The 24,887-nt window shown below is 42.9% G+C and overlaps 1 protein-coding gene across 1 annotated transcript; it reads right to left on the reverse strand.

The window, feature by feature from the left end:
* Positions 1 to 6,121: 6,121 nt before the first annotated feature.
* Positions 6,122 to 6,913, reverse strand: LOC137340386 (putative nuclease HARBI1). The gene has a single exon (XM_068002806.1). It carries the CDS (start codon positions 6,911 to 6,913, stop codon positions 6,122 to 6,124), a length of 792 nt encoding a protein of 263 aa, XP_067858907.1.
* Positions 6,914 to 24,887: the final 17,974 nt, after the last annotated feature.

The following is a 24,887-nucleotide window of genomic DNA, read 5'->3' on the forward strand; positions in this document are numbered from 1 at the left end:
ACGAGCGGGGGAGTGGGACTAGCTGGATTGCTCTTGCAGAGAGAGCTGGCACGGACTCGATGGGCCAAATGGCCTCCTTCCATGCTGTAACCATTCTGTGATTCTATATGATTCTGGCTGCCATAATATTAATGGCAGCCATTATTGGGGCCAACAAGTCTCCCGCTATGGAGAGACGGGGTCCAATGATGCAATTAGGATCCCAAATTGATGTTAGCTGCTGCAGCATGGTGTTCGCCTGGGTCGCCAAAGTCACCAGGAGATCGGTGGCAGGATTGATCCCACGTTGATCAATGTTCTTAAAGTTAAGGAGGTCCAATCAGAATAAAACACTCACAAGTGCTTCCTCAGTTCAGTGTGAGCTACAGTTTTGTGAGAATAGATTGTTTGCGATTGTGACTTTGATTACACTTGGAAATGGAGAACTTGATGATGGATCCTGCTATAGCTGCACCGTATTGCACTGAAAAAGGAGGAAGAGAAGCACCAGCAGCAAGGAGGTGCTGAAGAGGGAGCTGCAGGTGGGCAGCAGGGAAAGCAGCAACAGAGGGTCCATGCTCGCAGAAGGCCCTACCCACCTAACAGGGTGTAAAGTCAGAGGCTCAGCTTCCTTGACCTCTCTGAATAGTGCTTTCAGAGGCTCCAAATGCCATGGCAGATGGTCGCCGACATCTGTAGCATCCTCGAGAAAGACCTTCTGCCTACTGGACCTGGCGGCTGTGCCATGCCAGTGGCAGTGAAAGTCACCACCGCCCTCAATTTCTATGCGTCTAGATCCTTCCAGGCAGTAATAGGAGACATAGCGAGGGTGTCGCAGTCGGTCATGCACAAATGCTTCAGGCAGGCGACAGATGTATTATTTTCCAGGGCAAGTAGATATATCAACTTTGCAGGTGACGACGACAGTTCAACTTATTGAGCATTGGGGTTTGCAGCTCTGGCTGGCTTCCCACCAGTGCAAGGTTTTTTTTTATTCGTTCATGGGATGTGGGCGTCGCTGGCGTCGGTGCCATAGACTGTACACAGGTAGCTATCAGATCACTCCCGACCAGCCAGGAGCATTTGTGAACTGCAAGGGCTTTCACTCTATCAATGTTCAGCTCATCTGCAACCACAAGAAAAGGATCATGCAAGTTTGCACAAGATTCCCAGGGAGCTGTCATGATACAATTTTCACCCTGGGGACCAATCTCAAAGCACGGTTGCTTGGGGACAAGGTATACTCCCTTCTACTCTGGTTCATGACACCTCTCAGGAACCCAACCACTCAATAACAGGAGAGGTATAACAACAACTTGCACTTATATAGCTCCTCTAACGTAGTAAAACGTTCCAAAGCGCTTCACGGGAGCGATTATCAAACAAAGTTTGACACCGAGCCACACAAAGAGGTATTAGGACAGGTGGGTCAAACAGGCAGGTTTTAAGAAGCATCTTAAAGGAGGAGAAAGAGGTGGAGAGGTTTATGGAGGCAATTCCAGAGCATAGGGCCTAGGCAGCTGAAGGGACGCCGCCATTGGTGGAGCGAAGAAAATCAGGGATGCATAATAGGCCAGAATTGGAGGAGTGCAGCGGTCTCAGAGTGTTGTAGGGTTGGAGAGGTTACAGAGATGGGGACCAGTGGGGCCATGGAGAGATTTGAAAACAAGGATGAGAATTTTAAAATCAAGGCATTGCCGGACCGAGAGCCAATGTAGGTCAGTGAGCACAGGGGTGATGGGTGAATGGGACTTGGTGTGAGTTAGGATATGGGCAGCACAGAATTGGATGAGCTCAAGTTTACGGAGGGCGGAAGGTGGGAAGCTGGCCAGGAGACTACGAGGTGCATCATCGAATGGGCCACTGGGATGCTCAATTTGAGGTTTAGGTGACTTGACAGGTCTGGAGGATCTCTCCAGTATTCGCCAGCCAGGATCTCAAGAATCATTGTGGCATGCTGCGTCCTGCACATCGCTCATTAAAGACTCCTGGAGGTGCAGGAGGAAGAAGGAGTTGAGGACCCTTCATCTAATGAGGAAGTGAATGGTGAGGAGGAAGGTGGAGAACCCAACACACGGCCAGCGGATCATCTTGCTGCCTGTGATGCAAGGGATGACCTTATAGCTCGTCAATTCAGTTAGCTGGATATCACCTCGACCACTCTCATGCAACCATACCCCCTCATACAAACAGTCCTGTAACCCTTAATCCATTGCTTTCACATCCTCCAAGTTGTGACCATCAAGACATATCTCCACCTTATACACCTATGAAATGAAAACCAGACAACAAAGTCGCCATCATGGGACACACAGGCATGGTTTGAGTGAGAAACGTTTTAATATGCTCCAAAAATGAAATAATTAAAAGCAAAATAATGAAACACCCATGTGTTAACCCTCAGTGATCTATCTAGTCTTTCTCTTTCTATCTCTACCACTTCTACATGGTGCTAATCTAGTTCCTTAAGCAGAGATGGTGGCAGGCTGCTGTGTACTTTTCTCAGTCTCCTGAGGTGCTCACAGCAAATGACCTCCAGGTGCTGGAGCCCATGAGGGACCTACTACTAACTGGTCCTTCTACACTTCTGATGAGGCAGTCTAGGCCAGCTGGAGTTGAGGTACCATGTTGGGTATTGATTCAGGGGGCGGCAATGGATGAGACTTGCAGACGTCCTGAGAAAGGTCTGCACTTGCCTCGCCTGTTCTGCTATCCTCCCCCCTCCCCTGGGGCAGCAGGACATCAGTCCTACTTGTCTACGGGAGAGCAGAGTGGAGGAGATCAATGATGCTTTGGAACCTCCAATCTAGTTTGTCCACCAACTTGTTGAATCCGAAACAGACATTCGCACCAAGACTCTGCACAGCGGGCGAATGAGCCTGTAGGCAGGCCACAACAGCTGGTAACAGTGACTCATAGTGAAGGTGAAAATCAGGCAGATGTAAAAGGAGTGGGAATGGCAATGGGTCAAAATCCTAGAACTCCTACCTAACAGCATCGTGGGAGCGCTTTCACCACGGACTGCAGCGGTTCAAGAAGAAGGCCCATCACCACCTTCTGAAGGGCAACTAGGGATGGGCAATAAATGCTGGCCTTGCCAGCGATACCTACATCCCAAGAATGAATAAAAAAAAATAAGGCAGAGTGATAATCTTTTAATAGGTTAAAAAAATAACGATTTGCTTGTTGCAAGATACAGCACTTTCCTGCAGCAGTGAGAAAATATTCCAATCCACCATTATATAAAAAAAGTCCCAGCAACAATCAGGAAAGGAAGGAAGAAAACTAAAAATTATATATGAACTTAATTAAACCTAAGTTTGCTTACCGTAAAAACTCATGGTCTGTCTGTGGTTTTTGACAAACTTTTACTTTTTCTGCTTCCAAAGCCTTTGTGTTAAAAATAGCAGTAGTCACCTCATCTTCAAGACCTGAAAAACAATGGGAGTAATTTTCACCTTCACTGACCAGGCAGTAATCTGGCAGAACAGAGAGCCTGCCCATTGTAGAACCCGCCCGATTTTCATCCCATTGAAATCAATGGGATAAGAACATAAGAAATCGAAGCAGGAGTCGACCATACGGCCCCTCGAGCTTTCTCCGCCATTCAAAAAGATCATGGCTAATCTTCCAGCTCAACTCCACTCTCCCGCCCGATCCCCATATCCCTTAATTCCCTCAAATTCCAAAAATCTATCAATCTCAGCCTTGAATATACTTAACGACTGAGAATCCACAGCCCTCTGGGTTAGAAGAGTCCAAAGATTCACAACCCTCTGAGTGAAGAAGTTCCTCCTCATCTCAGTCTTAAATGGCTGACCCCTTATCCTGAGACTATGCCCCCTAATTTGAGACTCTTCGGCCTGGGAAAATATCCTCTCAGCATCTACTATGTCAAGCCCTCTCAGAATCTTACATGTTTCAATTATGAAAATCATCCGGTGTTCTACAATTAACACTACTTGATATCCGCTGTGTAAACCTGGAAGGAGCTGAAGACAAAGAAATTCGGGCTGCAGTGCCCTTGACTGCAACAGGTAATGCTGTGCTAACTGTGCCAATTGGTTTCAGGACTCTACTCGCCTCAAATTTATACTGTCCTAATTTATGCAATAGCCCAATTATGTCTGATTACTCCTGCTGAGACTAAACTCCATAATGGTGGTGTCCTGGCCTTTCATACTCTACCGGTCTTTCACAACTTAAAATTAATCTCTTGCTACTCAGCTCAAATTTATGTTGTCTTAATTTACACAATAACCCAATTATGTTGCAATCAGTCCTGCTGAGGATCAATCCAATCTCTTCTGGACTTTTGCACAGTGCTGGCCTCTCACAACTCAAGTTTAATCTGACTATACTCAGCTCAAATTTATACTGACTAATTTATAAAAAAGGCCTAATGATCTCTCAATCACTCCTGCTGAGACTAAATTTCATACTCTCCTGACTTTTTTCCACTCTTCTGGACAGCTCTAGATTCTACAAAAATAAATCCATGCACTCTCAACCATCCAGTTCTATAGTTAAATTAGTCGGTGTTACTTACCCATCCGAATTATACACATAAATTTGAGCAACTCAGCCATTACAGCTATGTCTACAATATTTTAAAATTCATGCTTTCCAATGAAACCTGCTATGTAAACATTTCCTCTTGGAATTCTAATGTTAAAGTATCAGCACTTAAATGCTGCAGTCACCTGTAACAATTCCCTGTAATGCCACCAGGTGGTATTCTAGTAAGCTATTCAAGACCTAGAAATCTGATCACCATCTGCACCCAGGACTTCCCTGCAATGCCGTAAGAAATTCAATGATCTAACTAGAGTTGTTAAAGTAAGAATACTCTCTGCTCACAACTGCATCACTTACAGCCTCATTACTTACAACACTGATAGCATTCACAAGGCTCCCCTCCCCCACTACACTTCACTCTCCGACAATCACTGCACAACACCTCCTTCTCATCATACTCATACACTCACCATTATTACAACTCTCATTTACCCACAACTCACATCTCACTCACAGATTGTCAGCTATTTCACCATGACAGCCACATTCTCCAAACACTTCATAAGGCTCTCACTAACACACTCCCTTCTTTCTTGCAGGTTCAGGAGGTACACCACACCAGGTAACATGCTGGAACCAGAGGAGGAGGAGCCCACATGCAGACTCTTTACCCCCCGCCTTGAAGAGAGCATGCTGACCATCGTGGGCAGGGGCAGAGGCAGAGTGGAGGCCGTGGTGACTGGCAATGCTGGAGGAATCCTCACGCAGGGTTTCTTTTGCTGGATCCATTCCTGATCTTCTTTGTCTCTTCTGACTTCTCCCTCAGGCCACACACTCTGCATGACAAGCTGCAGATGCTTTCAACACCCACTTCTTTCTCTCTGCTCTCTCTTCACACCACAAGTTAACCTTTGTCCCTCTCTTTCATTTTAGCTGCTGAGAACATCAACACGCCTCAGCCAGTCGAGGAAGAGGAGCCAAGCCTTCTGGAAGATGCACCATCACTTGATCTGACTCTTGCAAGCATCAGCTCAGATACTGGCATAACGCGGAATCGAGAGGCTAGATTAGAGGAGGTATCTGCACTTAGTGATACACCAGGCACTAGTGCGTAGGAGCTAGGGGATAAGACGCCATAGGTATCAGCTAGCCGGAGGGCGAGGCCGTATACTAGTCCTGCTGCAGAGGACTCAGATGCAGACTTTGATGGCCCAGGCTACCGAAGAAGGCTGATGAGCCTACACCGGGAAATGTTAGGTGCACTGGGCCAGCTGCCAGAGAGCTTGCGTACAATGTTACAGAACTTAGAGGAGTCCAGCTCCATTTTATCAATATTTGTTCAATAAATTTGTTTTTTGTTCTGGATTTGGTGTTGGTGTTTGTGTTTGTTTTATAGTGAAGTGAGGGCAAGGCCGCTAAGTCTGGAGTGAAGGAATGCAATCAGATGGTGGTTGTAAGGAAAGCGGTATGGATTGTAGCACTGTTGGTGAATGGAGAAAGGGAGGACTGAATTAGATGAAGTGCTCCTCGATGAGCTGGTCTCGGGCAGATAGGGACTCTGGTGGTCACTGCCTTTCCTCCTCCTACACTTATTGCTGCTGAGGTGGTGGTAAGTGCTGGTCCCTCATGATGGCGAAGTTACATAAATGCAGCAAGCGATGACAAATCTGGATACCCCAGGGGCGTACTGTAAATTTCCTCCGTGACGGTCCAGACATCGGAAGTGTTGCTTGAGCAAGCCGACTGTGTGATCGATGATGTTCCTTATAGCAGCATGACTCTCACTGTAGGCATGCTTTGCAGCTTTGCGTGGGTTTCTGATAGGAGTCATGAGCCATGTCCGGAAGGTATATCCCTTGTCACCCAATAGCCAGCCTGTAACTTGACGGCCCGATTGGAGACAGAGGACTGGTGCAGGATGAAAGTCATGTCTACTGCCGGGATAGCAGGCATGGACCTGCATGATGCGCTGCCTCTGGTTGCAAACCAGATGTATGTTGAGGGAGTGGAATTCCTTTCGATTGACAAAGATGTCAGGCTGGTGATAAGGAGCACGCAAGGCAATCTGTGTGCAATCAATGGCACCTTGCACCCTGGGGAAGCCTGCCCTGCATGTGAAACCTAATCCTCTCTCGTCTTGCTTTGCTCTGTCCATAGGGAAGGAGATGTAGGTGTTCCTAATGGTGTAGGGAGCCCCAGTGACCTCCCTGATACAATGGCGAAGTGCGAAATGTAAGATCTTGCTGTTGTCACCTGTTGCAGCCTGAAAGGAGCCTGTAGCATAAAGGTTGAGGGCCATGGTGAACTTGACAGCTAAAGGTAGTGTTGTCCGTGCCCTGGTTCGAGACTCGAGTTTTGGCTGTAGCAGGTGACATAACTCAGTGACAGACTCCTTGGTGAAGCGAACACGCCTCATACATTGCTCCAGAGTAAAGTTGATGTAGGAGAGTTGGATCCTGAATACGTGCTGTGGCTATGGCCTCCCGTGCAGTGCCCTCCTCCTCCTCGTTCTTCTTCTGGCAGCTGCTCCTGGTCTGTAGTATCTTCCTTGCTGCTCCCCTTTGTCCTCCAGCCCTGAAGGCAGCAAAATGAGAGCACTCATGTCTGCAGCCAGACTATTTCTGAGGAAAACAGCAACAGTGTAAGGCCAGTAAAATCTTTCTCTGTGTAGTCAAAGTGAACTTTCCAAAGTGATGAAACACACCAACAAATGCCAAAAAGTCAAGCAGCAGCCTGAAATGAGAAACCAGCAACTAACCTGTAAATACTGCTTGATTCCTTTAAATAGCACTAGTGAGGGGGCCTCCCTGCCAGTTAGTGCCATGTTGGCCTGTGCAAGTTCAGTACATGATGAGTGAAGCACTGAGGCATTCGAAAATCGAGAACAAGTCCTGCAAGAAGCACAGGACTCTAATTTAAATTAATTATTATTGCATTTAAATCTTCTTGCCATGCGTTCCTTCCACCAGAGCAACCTCCTTTCCCAATATGGCGGGCAGCATTCTTCTGGCCATAAATGTGCGCCGCTTCCTGCCCTCCATACTGGGGGCTTGGTAGGCCCGTTAGCGCCTGAAAAACAGGTACTGCGCGACCGAATTTTCAGGCCCATGTGCTAATCTGATCAAATGTAAGGAGTCGCATTGAGAATCCCTGTGTGGTCAGTGTCCAGTAAAATATTAAAATGCCTACGTGGCAAAATAGCAGAATGCAAAATGGTTAGGAAAGGGTTAATAAGTTGATAGATGAGGTTGGTAAAGGGCACCCCCCCCTTGCTGGGCCATATGTTTGCGTAGTCAGCAGGCCTGCATTGTCTTATCAATGTAGAGTCTTTGATGTGTTTCAGGGTCTGGTCTGAGTGTCTCCATGTTGCGAGCTAATCAAGATTAGTAACACCTTACCAAGACCAAAAGGCACATTCCTAGTGAGAAGAAAGGATGCATCCATCAGTGTCTGTCACTGCGGCATGATCAGGCCATGGGCTACCTGTGATTGGCTTGAAATCATGTAACCTAGCATGGCCAATCTGTGCCCAGCTTATGATTGGTGTTGACTCTTGTGTTAACGATGTTCCAACCCCTATTGATCTGTATAAAGGTATGAATTTTTGTATATGTCTTTGTCTCCTTATTCTGTTAGAATCGTCCGGACTCCCTCAGGAGTCTGAATTGAAGCTACAGACTAAGACCTGCTATTAAAGTTGTGTTGAACTTTAAAGGTGTATTCGACTCAGTGTTTACTGAACCAGACTGAGGGGAAAAAAAGAATCCAGTTCATCAGCATAACACCAGGTTATAGTCCAACAGCTTTATTTGAAATCACAAGCTTCGTCACCTGACGAAAGAGCAAAGCTCCGAAAGCTCGTGATTTCAAATAAAGCTGTTGGACTATAACCTGGTGTTGTGCGACTCCTTACATTTGTCCACCCCAGTCCATCACCGATCTCCACATCATGGCTAATCTGATCAGTGATCCATATCAGTCCACTAGGTGGTGTTGTAAATAATGTTCTACGCCTACCACAGCTTGATCTGCTGCATGCACTAAGTATATTAATAATTTTTAATTGTAAACTGTGAGCACATTAATCATTTTAAAATATTTTTAAAAAATAATTTTCAAACTCCACCCCCCCGCCCCCACCCCAGGCTAAACTCTCACATTTTTGAGTTTCTGTATTCTCCTCTATGTCCTCAGATAATATTCTTCCTTGCTCCCAGCATGCTCCATCTCTTCCAGCATTCCCACTGCTGTCAGATGTTTCCCCGCCTTGCTCGCTCATCACTTGCTCAGCTGAATCTATCTCTCAGATACTTCGTACCCCACTGCTAATTCTCTCCTCACTGTCATTCTTCACCCTGCCAGCCCTTTAAAAGAAAATTCAACCCCACTCCTTGTCTTGTTACTCTGCCGGGATTTTGAAAAAAATTGGTCCAACTCCTGGCCTTCCCACTCCAAATATTCCAGGCCCTGATTCTTCCCCTAAACACTCCAACCTCATCCAACTTTTAAAAAATTTATCTGTCCCACTTTTTGGCCTCTTTTTGGTCCCACTCTGTAGCCTTAATCAACTTTTTTTTTAAGATTCCATTCAGCAGTCTACAGCCTCAGCCAATGTTTTTTTTCCTCTTCTTTCTCTTCCCAACTCCTTTTCAGTACAAGGCCCCACTGTCCAAACAGTTATTTTGTTTCAATTCCCAGCCCCTCTATTCAACCTGAAACATCTTTTCCCCCCTTAACCTTTTCACAGCCGTTTTCTTTAACCTCAAGTCTTACTTCCAACTGAATTTTCTTTTACAATTTCCAGTCCCAATCCTATTTCCAGCCCCACCCTCTAATCTCTTCCCATTCCTCATCCAAGCTCCAAGCCCAATAACCTAAATCCAGTCCTAATCCACTGGTCACACTATCTTGCTCCAGCCCCCGTGGCCCCCTACTGATCACCCCCTATTACAGATTGTTTCTTCACCTGCCTCAAGCTATGATCCCCTTCCCAGCCCCTCCCCAGCACAACACCATGTGCTGTATGCACTGCTCAGCCTCCCATATTAAGCCTCAGCCTAATGCAAAACAGAATGCCCTGAACCTTACTTCCTCTCCACCCTATCCTTTGACTTACTCTGAGCAACACCACAAGAGATCTACTAGTATATATTATAGCTAAGATACCAGTTAAGATTATAACTTCTGAACATATACATTAAAAAAAAATCTTAATCAATGCTACATTAAAGTTAGAAAAAGGTTTGTTTCACTAATAGTAAATGACTAATAACTGTGAAAACAGAAAATTATAATTTATAGTAATATAACCTTGAAGTTTGTCCTGGAGTTGCAGAATTTCTTCTTTTAACTCATGTTTCTGTTTTTGGAGAGCATTCAACTGAACATTTTTTTGTTCAAGGCATTTCATATCTGGAACCACATGATGCACAATAATAAAAATCATTATTTCTCGTATTTTTACTTTAACAGTTATTCATCATGAATTTCATTTTTTTAATCTATGATTTTTGGCAAGGTTTTACTTTGAATTTTTAATGCATTAAAAATATCATATCATCAAACTAGCAATGTGATCTTGTTGAGAGAAAAGTCACTGGTCTAGAAATTCTACGCCATTTTTGGCATAACTTCAGTGTCTATTGGGGGCAAGTAAATTTTTTGGCTGCAAAATGTAGCAAAAGTATCTTATGCTGATTTACCGCTCCAAAATTTATCTGCCCAAATTCCTTTGTGCTTTTGTCAATTACTAAATGAGGATTCACAGCCATGGTCATTGGCCCACACGGCTCTCTCTGTAGCTATGAAAGTGGCAACCGCACTCATCTTTTATACCACGGGCTCATTTTGAGCAGACAAGAGAGATCTTTGTAATATCAGCCAAAATGCAGTATGGGTATGTATTTGTCAGGTGACTGACATACTTTACTGGAGAGCTATGGAATTCATCACCTTTGGTATCACAGCAAAGCAGCAGCAAGATAGAGTCATTCGGTTTTATGAGGTTGCTGGCTTTCCCAAGGTCCAGGGTGCAATAAATGGGTCCCATATTGCTTTGCGAGCTCCTATAGAAAAACACTTTTAAGTTCTTCAATTGAAAGTTTCCTCTCCTTGAATGTACAGATTGTGTACGGCAACATGCAAAGGATCCTGCATGTCAATGCGTGATATGCTGGAAATTGTCCATATTAGGTCTTATTTCAAAATTTGTCCTTCCCTGGCCCTATTATGTCAATAGATCGCTTCTGAATGACAAAGCTTGCTCCCATGGATAATAACTCCACTAAGAATGGCCGGATAAGCACGAGAGTAGTGCCACAATGAGGCATATGCTCTGTAAGAATTGTCATTGAGAGGAGCATTAGGGCATTAAAGGGCCACTTTCACTGGCTATACAGGTCAGGTGGGACTCTGTGGGTTCCTCCAGCTTGTGTGCCACACATAGTTTTAGCCTGCTATGCCCGGCACAGCTTTGCCATACAGAAAGACCTAGACTTGAACATTGCTAGGGCGTTGGCCCTAGCTGCTTTGGAGACAGGGATACATGGAAGACAGCAACACAATGATCTTCACTTAGAAAACTCCTCAGATTGCTGCAAGGGGTACCAGGCCATGGGGTGAATTTTCTCCCCAAGCGGACTTCCGGCGACTAGCTAGATGAATACGCCAGCTTGGTAGGTATGGTGTGAGTCCCGTCCATTTTGAGAGCTTTGCCTCATTTGCATCAGGTCGCCAGGCTGTGGCCTGAGTTCAAGTGCCCCAGGGCAACCCGCTGGCTCTGAGCCGCAACAATATTAGCATGCCCAGCCGGCCTCTAGGCCAAAGAAGGTAAGTCCATTCGGGGACCCCCGATGTTTGGAAGAGAGCGAGCCAGTGTCCCAGGCTGGATTTGTGGAGTCTGGAGGAGCACTCGTGTACCTCCCAGCCCCATAAAAATTAGGAACTTACCTTTCGGATCCTCTTCAGCCAGGTTACCAACTGATGCTGGTCAGAGTATGCACGGGGAACCCAGTCATAGGAACCCAATTTCCATTTTAAATGGGTCTATCTCCTGACTCCAAAGGCCACGGCCATAGTGACGGTAGGTAATTTCCCACCATTTACGAGGTGCTAGTACCCCGTTTCCGCTGGGCGGATGGGCTGAAACCTCAGCCCCATACCTCAAAACTGTTTTCTTCTGTTTAATACGGCCTATCTTTGAAGCCAGTGCTTTAACTCCTTCTCTCCCATCTTCAAATAAAAGTGTAGTCCTTCAATCCAGTACCCATCCTAGAACATGACAGCACATCAGTCCTCATTGCCCTTACATGATCATGTTAATAATGACAACCTAACTAAGTCAGCACCAAATAAATGCACTCCTTTCCTGTATGACTCTAACCTCCATAAATAATGAAGCACGACATGAGTGTACATTCCACTTTAATACAACAGAGACCAAAGGGAACACTATCCAATCTACTCTTTCCTAACATTGTGCTTTTCTTGAGTAGCTAAATGTGCCGTTCTAGAAATTCTATGTAAACACCTGTTCAGACCATCAACAGGTGCAGTTCATTTTCCATTAGTGCAAAAGTGGGGCAACTCATTGCTTGGAATTTTATTATTACAGTAAACCATAATAAAAATGTAATGTTCTGCATACACTACAACAGTGATGGCATGGTATGGTTTTATTATGGCTTTGCAACAAAATTTGCATCAGATTGGAGTTCTCTATGAGAAGCAACATTACATACCATATGTTAGCAAGATTAATCATATTGATTCAATCCAAACAGAATTTGTACTGAGAGGTTGGTTTTCACCACATTCAACAATCCAACTGCACTGTTCGACCAAAGCTTTACACAAGAATTGTAGAATGACAGATTAGGCAATGGAACTGGAAATAATGCTACGTATAATGTTCTATATAAGACTTTGCTCATCTATGGGTTTCTGACTACAACAGCCATAACCTCAACTAAATTAAGAATAAAACTCAGTAGTATCAGTGACATCCTATGTGACTGTGGTAAACGATCCCTCCTCATCCTTCTCAACCGTTGACACGGTTGACCACACCATCCTCCTCCAATGCCTCTCTGCCATCATCCAGCTGGGTGGGACTGGGCTTGCCTGGTTCCATTCTTATCTATCCAGTCATCACCAGAGAATCACCTGCAATAGCTTCTCTTCCCATTCCCACACAGTTACCTCTGGAGTCCCCCAAGGATCTATCCTTGCCCCCTCCTATTTCTCATCTACATGTTGCCCCTCGGCGACATCATTTGAAAACACAACGTCAGGTTCCACACGCACACTGATGACACCTAGCTTCGCCACACCACCACTTCTCTTGACCCCTCCTCTGTCTCTGATTTGTCACACTGTTTGTCCGACATCCAGTACTGGATGAGCAAAAATTTCATCCAACTAAATATTGGGAACATATGAACTTACGAAATAATCGGACAGGAAAAGAGCAGCTAGTCCATCAAGCCTGCCCCACACCATCATGACTAAACACTTCTTCCCTCCCCCGGCCTCCCACCCACCCATGCAGCCATGTAATCTGCTGGAAGAGGCAAAAAAACAGAAAAATCCGAGGGCCAATAATGGAAAAAATACACTGTAAAATTCCTCTCCGACCTGCTGAGGCGATCGAAATCAGTCCTGGAGATCATATGGACCAAGTGTTATCTATAAAAAACACTTACCTTCCATATGATGTGATCTCTGCCCCAGTCAGGAACCAGTTCAGCTCCCTCTTGAAGGCAAGCAGAGATTCAGCACCCACCATACCAGCCAGCAAAGTATTTCAGAGGCTCACAATTTTCTGGGAAAAGAAGAACCGCCTAACATCCAGTCTATTCCTACTTTTCCATAGTTTAAACTCGTGTCCCCTGGTCCTCCCCAACCTGTTAAACTGGAATAATCTATCAATAGGGACACTATCCAGCCCTTCAATTATTTTATAGACTTCTATCAGGTCACCTCTAAGTCTACGCTGCTCTAAAGTAAATAGAGCCTATCTGAGTAGCTGAAGTTCTTTAAGCTAGGAATCATTCTTGTAGCTCTCCTCTGGGCCTTTTCCAAAGCCGCTATATCACCCACCACGTGGGGGGACCAAAACTGGGCACAGTTCTCTAGATGTGCTCTGACCAGTGACCTGTATAGTGTAAAAATGGTGTCCTTTGATTTAGACCGAATGGTTCTATGAATACAGCCCAATACCTTGTTAGCTTTAGCTACAGTTTCTCTACATTGGTCACGAGCCTTTAGTGATCTGTGTACAATATCACCAAGATCTTTTTGTCGCTCAACCGTTTTCAATATTGTTCCCTACAAATGATACGTACATTCTGTATTGACCCTACCAACATGCATGTCACTACATTTATCTAAATTAAATGCCATTTGCCAATGTGTGCCCACTCCCCAAGCACATCTAAATCCCTTTGGATTTGATTGGACTCCTCTACCATCTTAATCCTTGAACAGATTTTGGTGTCACCTGCAAACTTACTTACCATACTCCCAAAGCTATTGTCTTCAGTCTACCCCACAAATTCTGTTCCCCAGCCACCGACTCCATCCTCCTCCCACTGTTTGGGGCAGAACCAGACTGTTCGCAACTTTGGCGTCCTATTTGACCCCGAGAAGAGCTTCCGACCACCTATCCACTCCATCACCAAGACCACCTACTTCCATTTCCGTAACATCGCCGTCTCCGTCCCTGCCTCAGCTCATCTGCTGCTGAAGCCCTCATCCAAGCCTTTGATACCTCTCGACTTGACTATTCCAATGCTCTCCTGGCTGGCCTCCCATCTTCCACCCTCCATAAACTTCAGCTCATCCAAAACTCAGTCCGGCAATGCCTCGATTTTAAAATTCTCATCCTTGTTTTCAAATCCCTCCATGACCTCGGCCCTTCCTATCTCTGTAACCTCCTCCAGCCCTACAACCCTCCAAGATCTCTCCACCATTGACAGCCATGCCTTCAGCTGCCGAGGCCCTAAGCTCTGGAATTCCCTCCCTAAACCTCACTCCCTCTCTATCTCCTCCTTTAAGATGCTCCTTAAAACCTACCTCCACCTGTCCTACTTCGGTGTCAAATTTTGTTTGATAACGCTCCTGTGAAGGACATTTTACTATATTAAAGACGCTATATAAATGCAAGTTGTTGTTGTAATGCCATAATACCATGTTTTGGTGCCCCGTAATTCAATTGTAAATACTATGCAGCAAGATTTTTTTTAGTAATTCTCTAAACCTTAATCTGAAGAACGTTGATGTAAAATCTATTTTAAAAATTGATGTAAAATCTATTTTAAAAATTAAACTCTAACACTACAAACCCATAAAATCTGACTACAAGAAATGCACTAACCGCTATTCAGGTACTTAGCTTCTGTTTCCAAGTCAAATATTTTTGACTTTGCTTTGATTTCAATTGCAATTATTCTGTTACTTAGTAGGTCATACTCAGCATTGAATTCTGAAACCTCTCTAACAAATTTCTCCCTTTCCTCAGCATTTTTCTTTTTGTTCTCCTCCTACAAGACAGAAACAACATGCTGCTAGATTAGAGGGATACCAATGTTGCCAACATTTGCAATTTCATTTATGATTTATTGATTTTGCACAACTGTCTTACTGTGTGAGATTCATTGGGATAAAAGGGAGAGAAATAATTTTTTGCTGTCCCGTTCTTCTATCATTGTGCTTTGCGAGCATTACAACAACAGTTCAAAATCAATGAATTAATAAAATCATAAGTACTGGTAATACTGCTCTGGATCTCAGGCAAAGCAATTGATACTTCAAATATTGAAATTTCCTTCTACATATTACATGCACATTGGTGCTATACAGTGCACTATCATAATTATGAAAACAAATTCTCCCTCTCCTCCAAAGCATGCGCCATTCCCTGACAGGGTGAAAGTAACCAGCGTCTACCAATACTCCTCTTTGGATAAATACTTAGAGGCATGTAAGAGTTCACCAAGGTGACTCACCCTTTTAGTTTATCTCTAACCATGTCAGCCAACATCTGAACTCCAATAGATAACTTCTTCTTACAGCATACTGAAGAGCAAAAATTCATATGACGAACTGTAGGGATGAACATGCATTCTACCACTCATTTTCACATTGGAACATCATTTCTCAGCATCATTATACCAGCCTTCTCTGAAGTATTTGATGTCTAAACAAAATACTAAAAATAAAATTATAGAAGGACAAGGGCAGCAGGTCCATGGGAACACCATCACCTCCAGGTTCCCCTCCAAGTCATCACCGTTGGGTCAAAATCCTGGAACCCCCTACCTAACAGCATTGTGGGAGTACTTTCACTACATGGACTGCAGTGGTTCAAGAAGAAGACCCATTACTACTTTCTCAAGGTCAACTAGGGATGGGCAATAAATGCCAGCCTTGCTAGCAACACCCACATCCCAAGAATGTGCATTTTAAAAAATGCACAGAGATGTTTAGCACTCCTCAGTCAGTTATTTCTGAATTTTCTGTTTTGAAAGTCCTTCTGACATCAAAGAAACACTAGTGCTTGCATTAAAAGGCAAAATACTAAACTTGTGGATAACAAACTAACACAAAATATCATACAAAAATAGAAAATGCTGGACACACACAGCAGGTCAGTCAGTATCTGTGTAGAGAATAGACAGATAGACAGGTACACATTTTGAGGGAAACCCATCTTTAAAACTGAAAAAGACCTGGTGGACAGTTGTATTGGTGCAATAAGAAAAAGGGGAAGGGGGAAAAATAGTTGGAAAATTGGGAGCGAAGCAAATTGGGTAGTCTGACCTCCATGCCCAATTCTCTGATCTGTGCTCCTGTCGAGTGAGACAAGCTATAGTTTATTGTATCTTATTTCGATGTCCAATATTCTAACTATTATTAATAAAAGCTAGAAATACATTAAGTGGAAGAATTAAGAACCCTTACAAGAGCTTCGAAGTAGACATTATTTTCCTTGGTTATTTCCTCTCTTTGCTTCTTTAGGCCTTCTTCCTGCTTCTTTAGCAGTTCCAAATGGAAAAGTTCTTCTGAAAGATTCTTTACCTTAGGTAAATATAATAACCAATTTGTTAGGTAAAGAATGAATATCACCTGTTAAACATGAAGATTTATGTGACTGGTTAAATGAGGAGAGAACCTGGTTTATGGTGACCTGCTGGGACATTAAATTATTGACCTTGCACCCGTAATAGTAAAGGTTACCACTGATTTCAACACTTACGCTACAGAATTCTTCTAGGCACTCACATAAGACATATATTAACATCTGAGTTAAAATAGCATTGCATTAGAAGAGAATATGCACTGACATTGTGCTTTGTTTTTCATAGAGATTAGAGTCATACAGAAAAGGGTGCACTTATTTGGTGCTGACTTATTCACTCAGGTGATGATTATTGGCACGCTCAGGTAGGGACAAAGAGGGCTGATGTGTTGTCATCTTGTAGGGTGGGTAATCGATTGAGCGAATGTCTCTATTTGAAAGTGGGGAGAAGAGGGTAAAAGTTGGTGGTATCAAAGGTAGATTGTTGCACCAAAGGGATGATAAGATGTTGTCTGATGCCCTTTGCAGTAGTCACAGAGGAGTCCTCTGAGTGTTGGTCATCGTGTCGCTCTCCTCCATCTAGTACTAGTTCCAATGGAGCCACGGCCTTCTTGCTAGCAATGTCAAAATCTGGCCATTTATGAATGGTGAAGCAGTGAAGGACACAGCAGGCTACAACTATTCATGACATACAATCTGCAGCATACTGCAGAGTCCCTCCCAACCTGTCCAGGCAGCAAAAGTGTGCCTTTAAGACCCCGATGGTCCTCTCGGTGACCAATCTAGTAGAAGCATGTACCTTATTGTAGAGCTTCTCTGCTGCTATTCTAGCCACTCCTAGCAGGGTCATTATCCATGGAAGTACAGGGTGGGGTTTGTCATCCAGAAGCCATCCGTAAACGTATGAACATTAGAATTGCTAGACGAGAAAAGACCAAGATCCATCTAGTTCGCCTTCCACCATCCTGGTAGTTGCATTATACAAAGATAATGTAGCTGTTGACCAATCATAGCAATCAGTCTCTAACAATTAGTCAACCACAGACCCAGACATGAGGGAATGAAAACCCCCAGTGATGGAAAGCTTTGGAAACCATAGGTCCAAAGTCACCTGTTCCTCCCAAGCATGCTACACTTACCATATGTCAGATCTCAAATTATTCATATTATATTCCAAAATATTATTTTCTGAAAGAAATCTATCTAATTTGCATTTGGATTATATCTGCTTCTGCTATCCACTGTCTCTCCTTGGAGCCATGATTTTCTTCCCTGAAAATGCCAGATAGAGACAAATTTCAACGGATAAATGCATCGTAGCAACTTCCAACATATTAGGCATTGACATGTTGTCACACACAGTAGCCAGTGAAAGGCTGCTGGCTGCTTGTTGTGTGCTGGACACTTCCCAGCATTGGCAAAGAAGTACTGGGCATGGGCAAGAGACATGGAGGTACTGAGCAAGGGAGTGGATATTGGCGGTAGCAGCAAAGGGCAGGAGTGACTAAATTTTTAAAAAAGTAGAGTGGTATCCTCTACTTCAGTGTCCATTCAAAACAGCTCCTTTTTGGTTAGAGTGATGATCAGGCACTTTAACAACATGATGGGTGGCTGCCACTTTTACATCGAAATTAAGGACTTAACGAACCTAGAGAATAGCTTGCACACAGACTCTCAGTGTACTTTATGCTCACCACTCATACTGGAGTGCACATAGGATTTGGGCACATTGTGGGCTGCAGGCCTTCAGGCCTGATTTTCAGGGTACAAACATCCAATGCATTCCAGTGCATCAGGTGCCCACCACTGAATAAATGTTATTTCTCCTAGACTTATCCTCCCCATTAAAAAACACACTAGTAATAAATTACATTTACATTGATGTTTTAAAATAAATTGAGATGGCTCAACAGCTGTTACTGGATATATTGCTGTAATCCAATCAAGATATCAGCTAAGATCACAAACCATAAGACTGGAGCTTCAACAATTTATGTTCATTAACCGAACCTCAAGATTGAATTAAAGCATGCGATTCACTGATGGTTCTGTTGCAACTCTGATTTATTATAAAGTAAATACAATGCAAATTAAATCCTGAAATCACTTTTGGAAATAACTTAAAGGGACCCTAAAACAGCGTTGTCATTATGCTGAGCTGCCGAGAAAGAAACCAGTGCCAGGAAATCAGTTGGCAAAAAGCAATATTTAAACCAACCATACAGCTAGATCAGAGGGGCCCCAATTTTGATTCTCAGTCTTTGCTGAGTTAGCTAACCTCAGTCAGGGCAAAGGTAGGGGGGCTAAGTTGGCCTTAGTGTTCCTGGATCAGGAATGGGAAAATCAGACAGGGGTTTCACTCCCAATCGCTATCCGGTGACCTCTGCTGAAATTGAGCATATGTGTTATGTAATGTCAAAAATACAAACAAAAGTGTAATATATAGACCAATTCTTCTTCACAGCCATGCTGAAAGATGTCAACATAAACCCTGATAATGAACTATTGATGAATGAAAAAACTGACAGCAAAAGCTTCATTTTGAGAAAGCATCAACAAAATTCCAAGATAAAAAGGCATGCCATATATGAGATCTTGTTAATTGATGAGTGTATACTCCTTGATCATATAAAGAATAATTAATAGACCATTTTGCTGTTTTTTTTAAATGGCCTGAATATCAGCCTAGTAAATGAAGTAATGGACCAATCTGTACCTCAGAAATAACATTTAGCACCAACAATGGCATTCAACTAAATGTGGTTCAAGCTTCACTTATCTTGGACACATCCTCCATTGATGGTACATTGGACCAGAAATTCTCAAACAACCTCAAGAAAGCTAGTACCACTTTTATCAACTGAGAAAAATATGGGACCAAGCAACTCTGAAGATAACCCAAGAAAAAATATAGTTTTTTAAAAATTGTAACAATATAGATACTCAATAATTAGGTTGTCAAATTTGATGCTTTTGCCACCGGCTGTGCTGTGGTTCCTATTGTGCAACTAAAATTTCTGTGCTGTTCTTTGTGGCACTGCAGGTGAAGGGACCAGAACCAGAAACATTCTCTAGCCTGTTATGGGTATTTAGGAAATTCAGGTACAATGGCACCAGCTGCTACCTGATATTTCCTCCAGTTTCACTTTTTGCTCTCTAAGAAAAAGTGATTGGGTTCAGTGTTCAAGTGAAGAGGCTGCTGGGCTTGTGTGGAGGCTGTGCACAAAGCCAACCTCTTCTGAAAAATGTGAGCCTGCACCAGTACTACAAAGAAGCAAAAGGGTACCTGAAACATGAAACATCAAAGCAAGAAGAGAAGAGCTGGATCGGCTCATAATAGACTACCCAGCTGTAGTTTAAATTGACACCATTGCTCAATATGAACTATTCATCTTGGTCCTATCAAGAATCAATTTCTCTCTGATCTGTAAGTGCTTGTGTTTTTTTATTACACTTATATTCCACAAAGCGTGCAAACAGAGTAAAACCGACAGATATTCCATCATTTCAGTCATTCATGCTACACCCTTTTGGAGTATTTGAGACAATCTTTGTAAATCTTGCAGTTGTGTCTGGTGGGAAGGCAACAAACTCACAGCTTGCGACCATCAGTAGCTAGAGGGACTCTGTGGCAGTATCAAAAAAGAGACGTGCCCTGATGAAAGCATGCAGCAAAGACGACACTTCTAAGCAGATAGAACATTGCTTTGAAAAAGAATAAAATCTCCAATACTACAGATTTAATTGTACACTTCAGGACTTAAGCCTAGCAATTACTGTTGTTGATACTGGCAAACAAACATCTAATGCACAAATACAACATTCTTCTGTTAGCAATTTTAATGGAGACATTAACCTCCTTAAAATAAATGGGTTACCACCTGCACCAAAATAGCAGTCAGAGGAATGACACAGAAATGCTTTATGCGCTCATCTACTAATAATGCCAACAGTAATTCTAAGCTTTGATGAAAGACTTTTTTCAAAAGGTACTTTAAAAACACGACATAAGAAAGCTGAAAACAGAACCAGAGAGAAAAACTGACAAATTATTTTTTTCTTATCAAAAGTCAACGGAGGGACACTGCTGGAAAATATTTTATTTAAACTTGTTTTAGGTCTTATTGTAATCACACATTTAATTAAAAAGGAATAAATGTATTAAGGTATAAAACAACTTTATACACAACAGCATTTAACAGATTAGCCTGTGCTTACAAGCTGCATCTTCATACTCCTGGCTTGTAGTATTACTTCCATCAGAAAATCTTTATAGGCCTTCCTTGGGGCAAGGATGCAGCGCTGCATGTCACCACTTCCTTTTCCTCTTCTAGCCACTCCAAAACGCCCTTAAAATGGGCAAGAAAGCCGAGAAAAAAATCCAGTCTTTTTATCTCATGATTAAATCTTCTCACTCCAGGGATTTCACTTTGTGATGTACTTCTCAACTGAGCTCTGATCTGTCAAATGGCAAAGAAGGTACTGTTCAATCAAATTCTCTGGTTACTGAATCATCAATCGGCAAGTGAAAAGTTCATTCCTCATTTTCTTCTCTGATGTCTCAACAATGACATCTAAGTTCTGTCTGTAGTGAATATGGCCGTGGATGTACTCCTTGATGGTGCCTCTGTGCCCATCTATTTATATACTGGATCTCCAGATTTCATTGTTGGATGACTGCATGTTTTTTAAAAAATAAAACTTTTGCTTCAGCTTTTATTGCTTTTATCTGTACCGTACTATTCTGAACTATCAGTCGTCAGTAATTCTTCTTTGATATGTACATTGGCTCGTATTCCCTTTCCTATGAGTAACTGTGCTGGTGATAACCCACCCTCCAATGGAGTTGTGCATGAAACTACACACCTTTCTCAGTTTTCCTTGACTTACTCATGATATTCTTCACAGTTTGTAGTAACTTCTCCACAAATTAATTTGGCTTTCAGAAACTCTGACTTAAAGCTGGGTGAATGAAATCTCATTCTTTAGCAAATTATATGAACTCAGCACTTGCAGATTGTCACTAAAGACTTTGGCCCTGAAAGCTCTCAGGGGCCACAAATAGGGCAGGGAGAGCAGACCTGAGCAGCCAATAAAAGGAGCAGGGAAAGCAGACCTGAACAGTCAAGTAAAGGAGTGGGGAAAGCATGGACCTGAGCGGCCAATAAAAGGAGTGGGGAGAGTGGACCTGAGCAGCCAATAAAAGGAGTGGGTAATGCAATAATCGTGGGGAACTTTAATCTTCATATAGACTGGGCAAACCAAATTGGCAAAAGTAGTTCGGAGGACGAGTTCATGGAATGCATTCAAGACAGTTTTCTAGAACAACATGTCGAGAAACCAATTAGTAAACAGGCGATTTTAGATCTAGCATTGTGCAATGAGACAGGGTTAATTAGTAATCTTACAATTAAGTATCCTCTGGGGTAGAGTGATCATAATATGATAGAATTTCATATTGAGTTTGAGAGTTATGTAGTTAAGTCCAAAACTAGGGACTTAAATTTAAACAAAGCTAATTACATGGGTAACAGGGGCGAGTTGGCTAAGGTAGATTGGGAAATTAGATTAAAAGATATGATGGTAGGTAAGCAATGGCAAACATTTAAAGAAATAATTAATAATTTTCAATGAATATACATTCCCTTGAGGAACAAAAACTCCACGGGAAAAGTGATCCAACCATGGCTAACTAGAGAAGTTAAGGATAGTATCAGATTAAAAGAGGCTTACAATGTTGCCAAAAAGAATAGTAAGCCTGAGGATTGGGAGTGTTTTGGAAATCAGCAAAGGATGACCAAGAAACTGATAAGAGGGAGAAAGTTGAATGAGAGTAAACTAGCAAGAACTATAAAAGCAGATTACAAGTATGTAAAAAGGAAGAAATTAGCAAAAGTAAACGTGGGTCCCTTAGAGGCAGAGACAGGAGAAATTATAATGGGGAATAAGGAAATGGCAGAGAAGTTAAACAAATATTTTGTATCTGTCTTCACAGTAGAAGACACAAAAAAACCCCGAAAACTCCCTTCACCACCGGCACTCCGTAGCTGCAGTGTGTACTATCTACAGGATGCACTGCAGCAACTCTTCGACAGCAACTCCTAAACCCACAACCTCTACCACCTAGAAGGACAAGGGCAGCAGGCACATGGGAACAACACCACCTGCATGTTCCCCTCCAAGTCACACACCATCCCGACTTGGAAATATATCGCCGTTCCTTCATCGTCGCTGGGTCAAAACCCTGGAACTCCCTACCTAACAGCACTGTGCGAGAACCTTCACCACACAGACTGCAGCGGTTCAAGAAGGCAGCTCACCACCACCTTCACAAGGGCAATTAGGGATGGGCAATAAATGCTGGCCTTGCCAGCGACGCCAACATCCCATGAACGAATAATAAAAAAATAATGGGGAACCAAGAGTCTAATGAGAGTGAGGAACTTAAAGTAATTAAGATTAGGAAAGAAAAAGTACTGGAGAAATTAATGGGACTAAGAGCCGACAAATTCCCTGGGCCTGATGGCCTACATCCTAGGGTTTTAAAAGAGGTGGCTGCAGAGCTAGTGAATGCAATGGTTTTGATTTTCCAGAATTTCCTAATGTGGGGAAATGTGAAATTATCCACTTTGGTAGGAAGAATAGAAAAACAGAATATTTTTTAAAAGGTGAGAGACTAAGAAATGTTGATATTCTGAGGGATCTGGGTGTCCTTGTACACGAATCACAGAAAATCAACATGCAGATACAGCAAGCAATTAGGAAGGCAAATGGTCTGTTAGCCTTTATTGCAAGGGAGTTGGAGTGTAAGAGTAAGGAGGTCTTGCTGCAATTACATAGGACTCTGGTGAGACCACACCTGGAGTACTGTGTACAGTTTTGGCCTCCTTACTTAAGGAAGGATGTACTTGCCTTAGAAAGGGTGCAACGAAGGTTCACTAGATAGATTCCTGGAATGAGAGGATTGTCCTATGAGGAGAGATTGAGTAAAATGGGCCTATAATCTCTGGAGTTTAGATGAGAGGTGATCTCATTGCAACTTACCGCTGTTAGGCTTTTGACATTGTGTAGTGCACATACCTCCAGGTAAGTTGAGTAGTAGTCAGCAACTATCAAGTAGTCCTTCCTCTGCTACAATAACAAATTGGTACAATATTCAATCTACTACTATTATTTCCTCTTTACAGTTAGAACATTATTGTATATTTGGAGACCAAACTTGTTTGACTTGTGGCCATCCCTCCATTATTGTTTCTTTGAAGATCGCAAAGGACTCATTCTTTTTTTGTTGCCGTTCTGATTAACTTCATATTCTGCTCAGATTCTGGCATAGTTTAGAAGAATGAGGAGGCTTGACAGGGTAGATGCTGAGAGGTTGTTTCCCCTGGCTGGAGAATCTAGAACTAGAGGGCATAGTCTCAGGATAAGGGTCAGCCATTTAAGACTGAGATGAAGAGGAATTTCTTCACTCAGAGGGTTGTGAATCTTTGGAATTCTCTACCCCAGAGGGCTGTGGATATTCAATCATTGAGTATATTCAAGGCTGAGGTAGATAGATTTTTGGACTCTAGAGGAATCAAGGGATATGGGGATCAGGCAGGAAAGTGGAGTTGAGGTTGAAGATCAGCCATCATCTGATTGAATGGCGGAGCAGGCTCGAGGGGCCGTATGGCCTACTCCTGTTCCTACTTCTTATGTTCTTATAGCAGTAATAACATTAACAATGTAAGCTTGAATATACTCATCAATGTTTTCACTGGCTTTTGCATTTTAGTCCACCATTGTTGATAATGTATCAGCAGTATACATAAATTGTCTGGGCTATAGGCCACCTACAGGTCATACTTGTGTAGCCTGATCATCATTCTTTGTATTTACAAAGGACAATCATTCAAAGATTTCACAAGTAGAGCAATTAGTGGCTTGTGGACCATTTCAACACTAATGGAATAGCCATAGACAGTGACTGAATCTTTCACAAGCAATAATGCATAACAGCTCCTTCTGGACCTGGGTATATTTTGTTTTTAAATCAATCAATGAACATGATGATATGCAATGGGATGCTGCCAATAATCATCACACTTCTGCAATAGCACAGCTCCCATTCTGTCTGAGATGAGTCAGGTGAAGTTTATATTGGTCTTTCTGGGTCACAGAACTTCAGAAATAGTACCTGGCATTTTTCTTCCTGCTCACAATTCCAACTCCACTCAGTGGTCTTTTGTAGTAATTTTGTAAGAGTTGGTGCTTCTTCTGATAGATTTGATGTGAACTTAGTCAGGTAATGGATCAGATCCAGATAACTGAC

This window comes from Heptranchias perlo, chromosome 21 (assembly GCF_035084215.1).
Source record: "Heptranchias perlo isolate sHepPer1 chromosome 21, sHepPer1.hap1, whole genome shotgun sequence".
NCBI lineage: Eukaryota > Metazoa > Chordata > Chondrichthyes > Hexanchiformes > Hexanchidae > Heptranchias > Heptranchias perlo.

Bases quoted from the DNA above. Each gene is read 5' to 3' on its own strand.
- LOC137340386 (XM_068002806.1), bottom strand. From the start codon at position 6,913: ATGAGGCGTGTTCGCTTCACCAAGGAGTCTGTCACTGAGTTATGTCAC.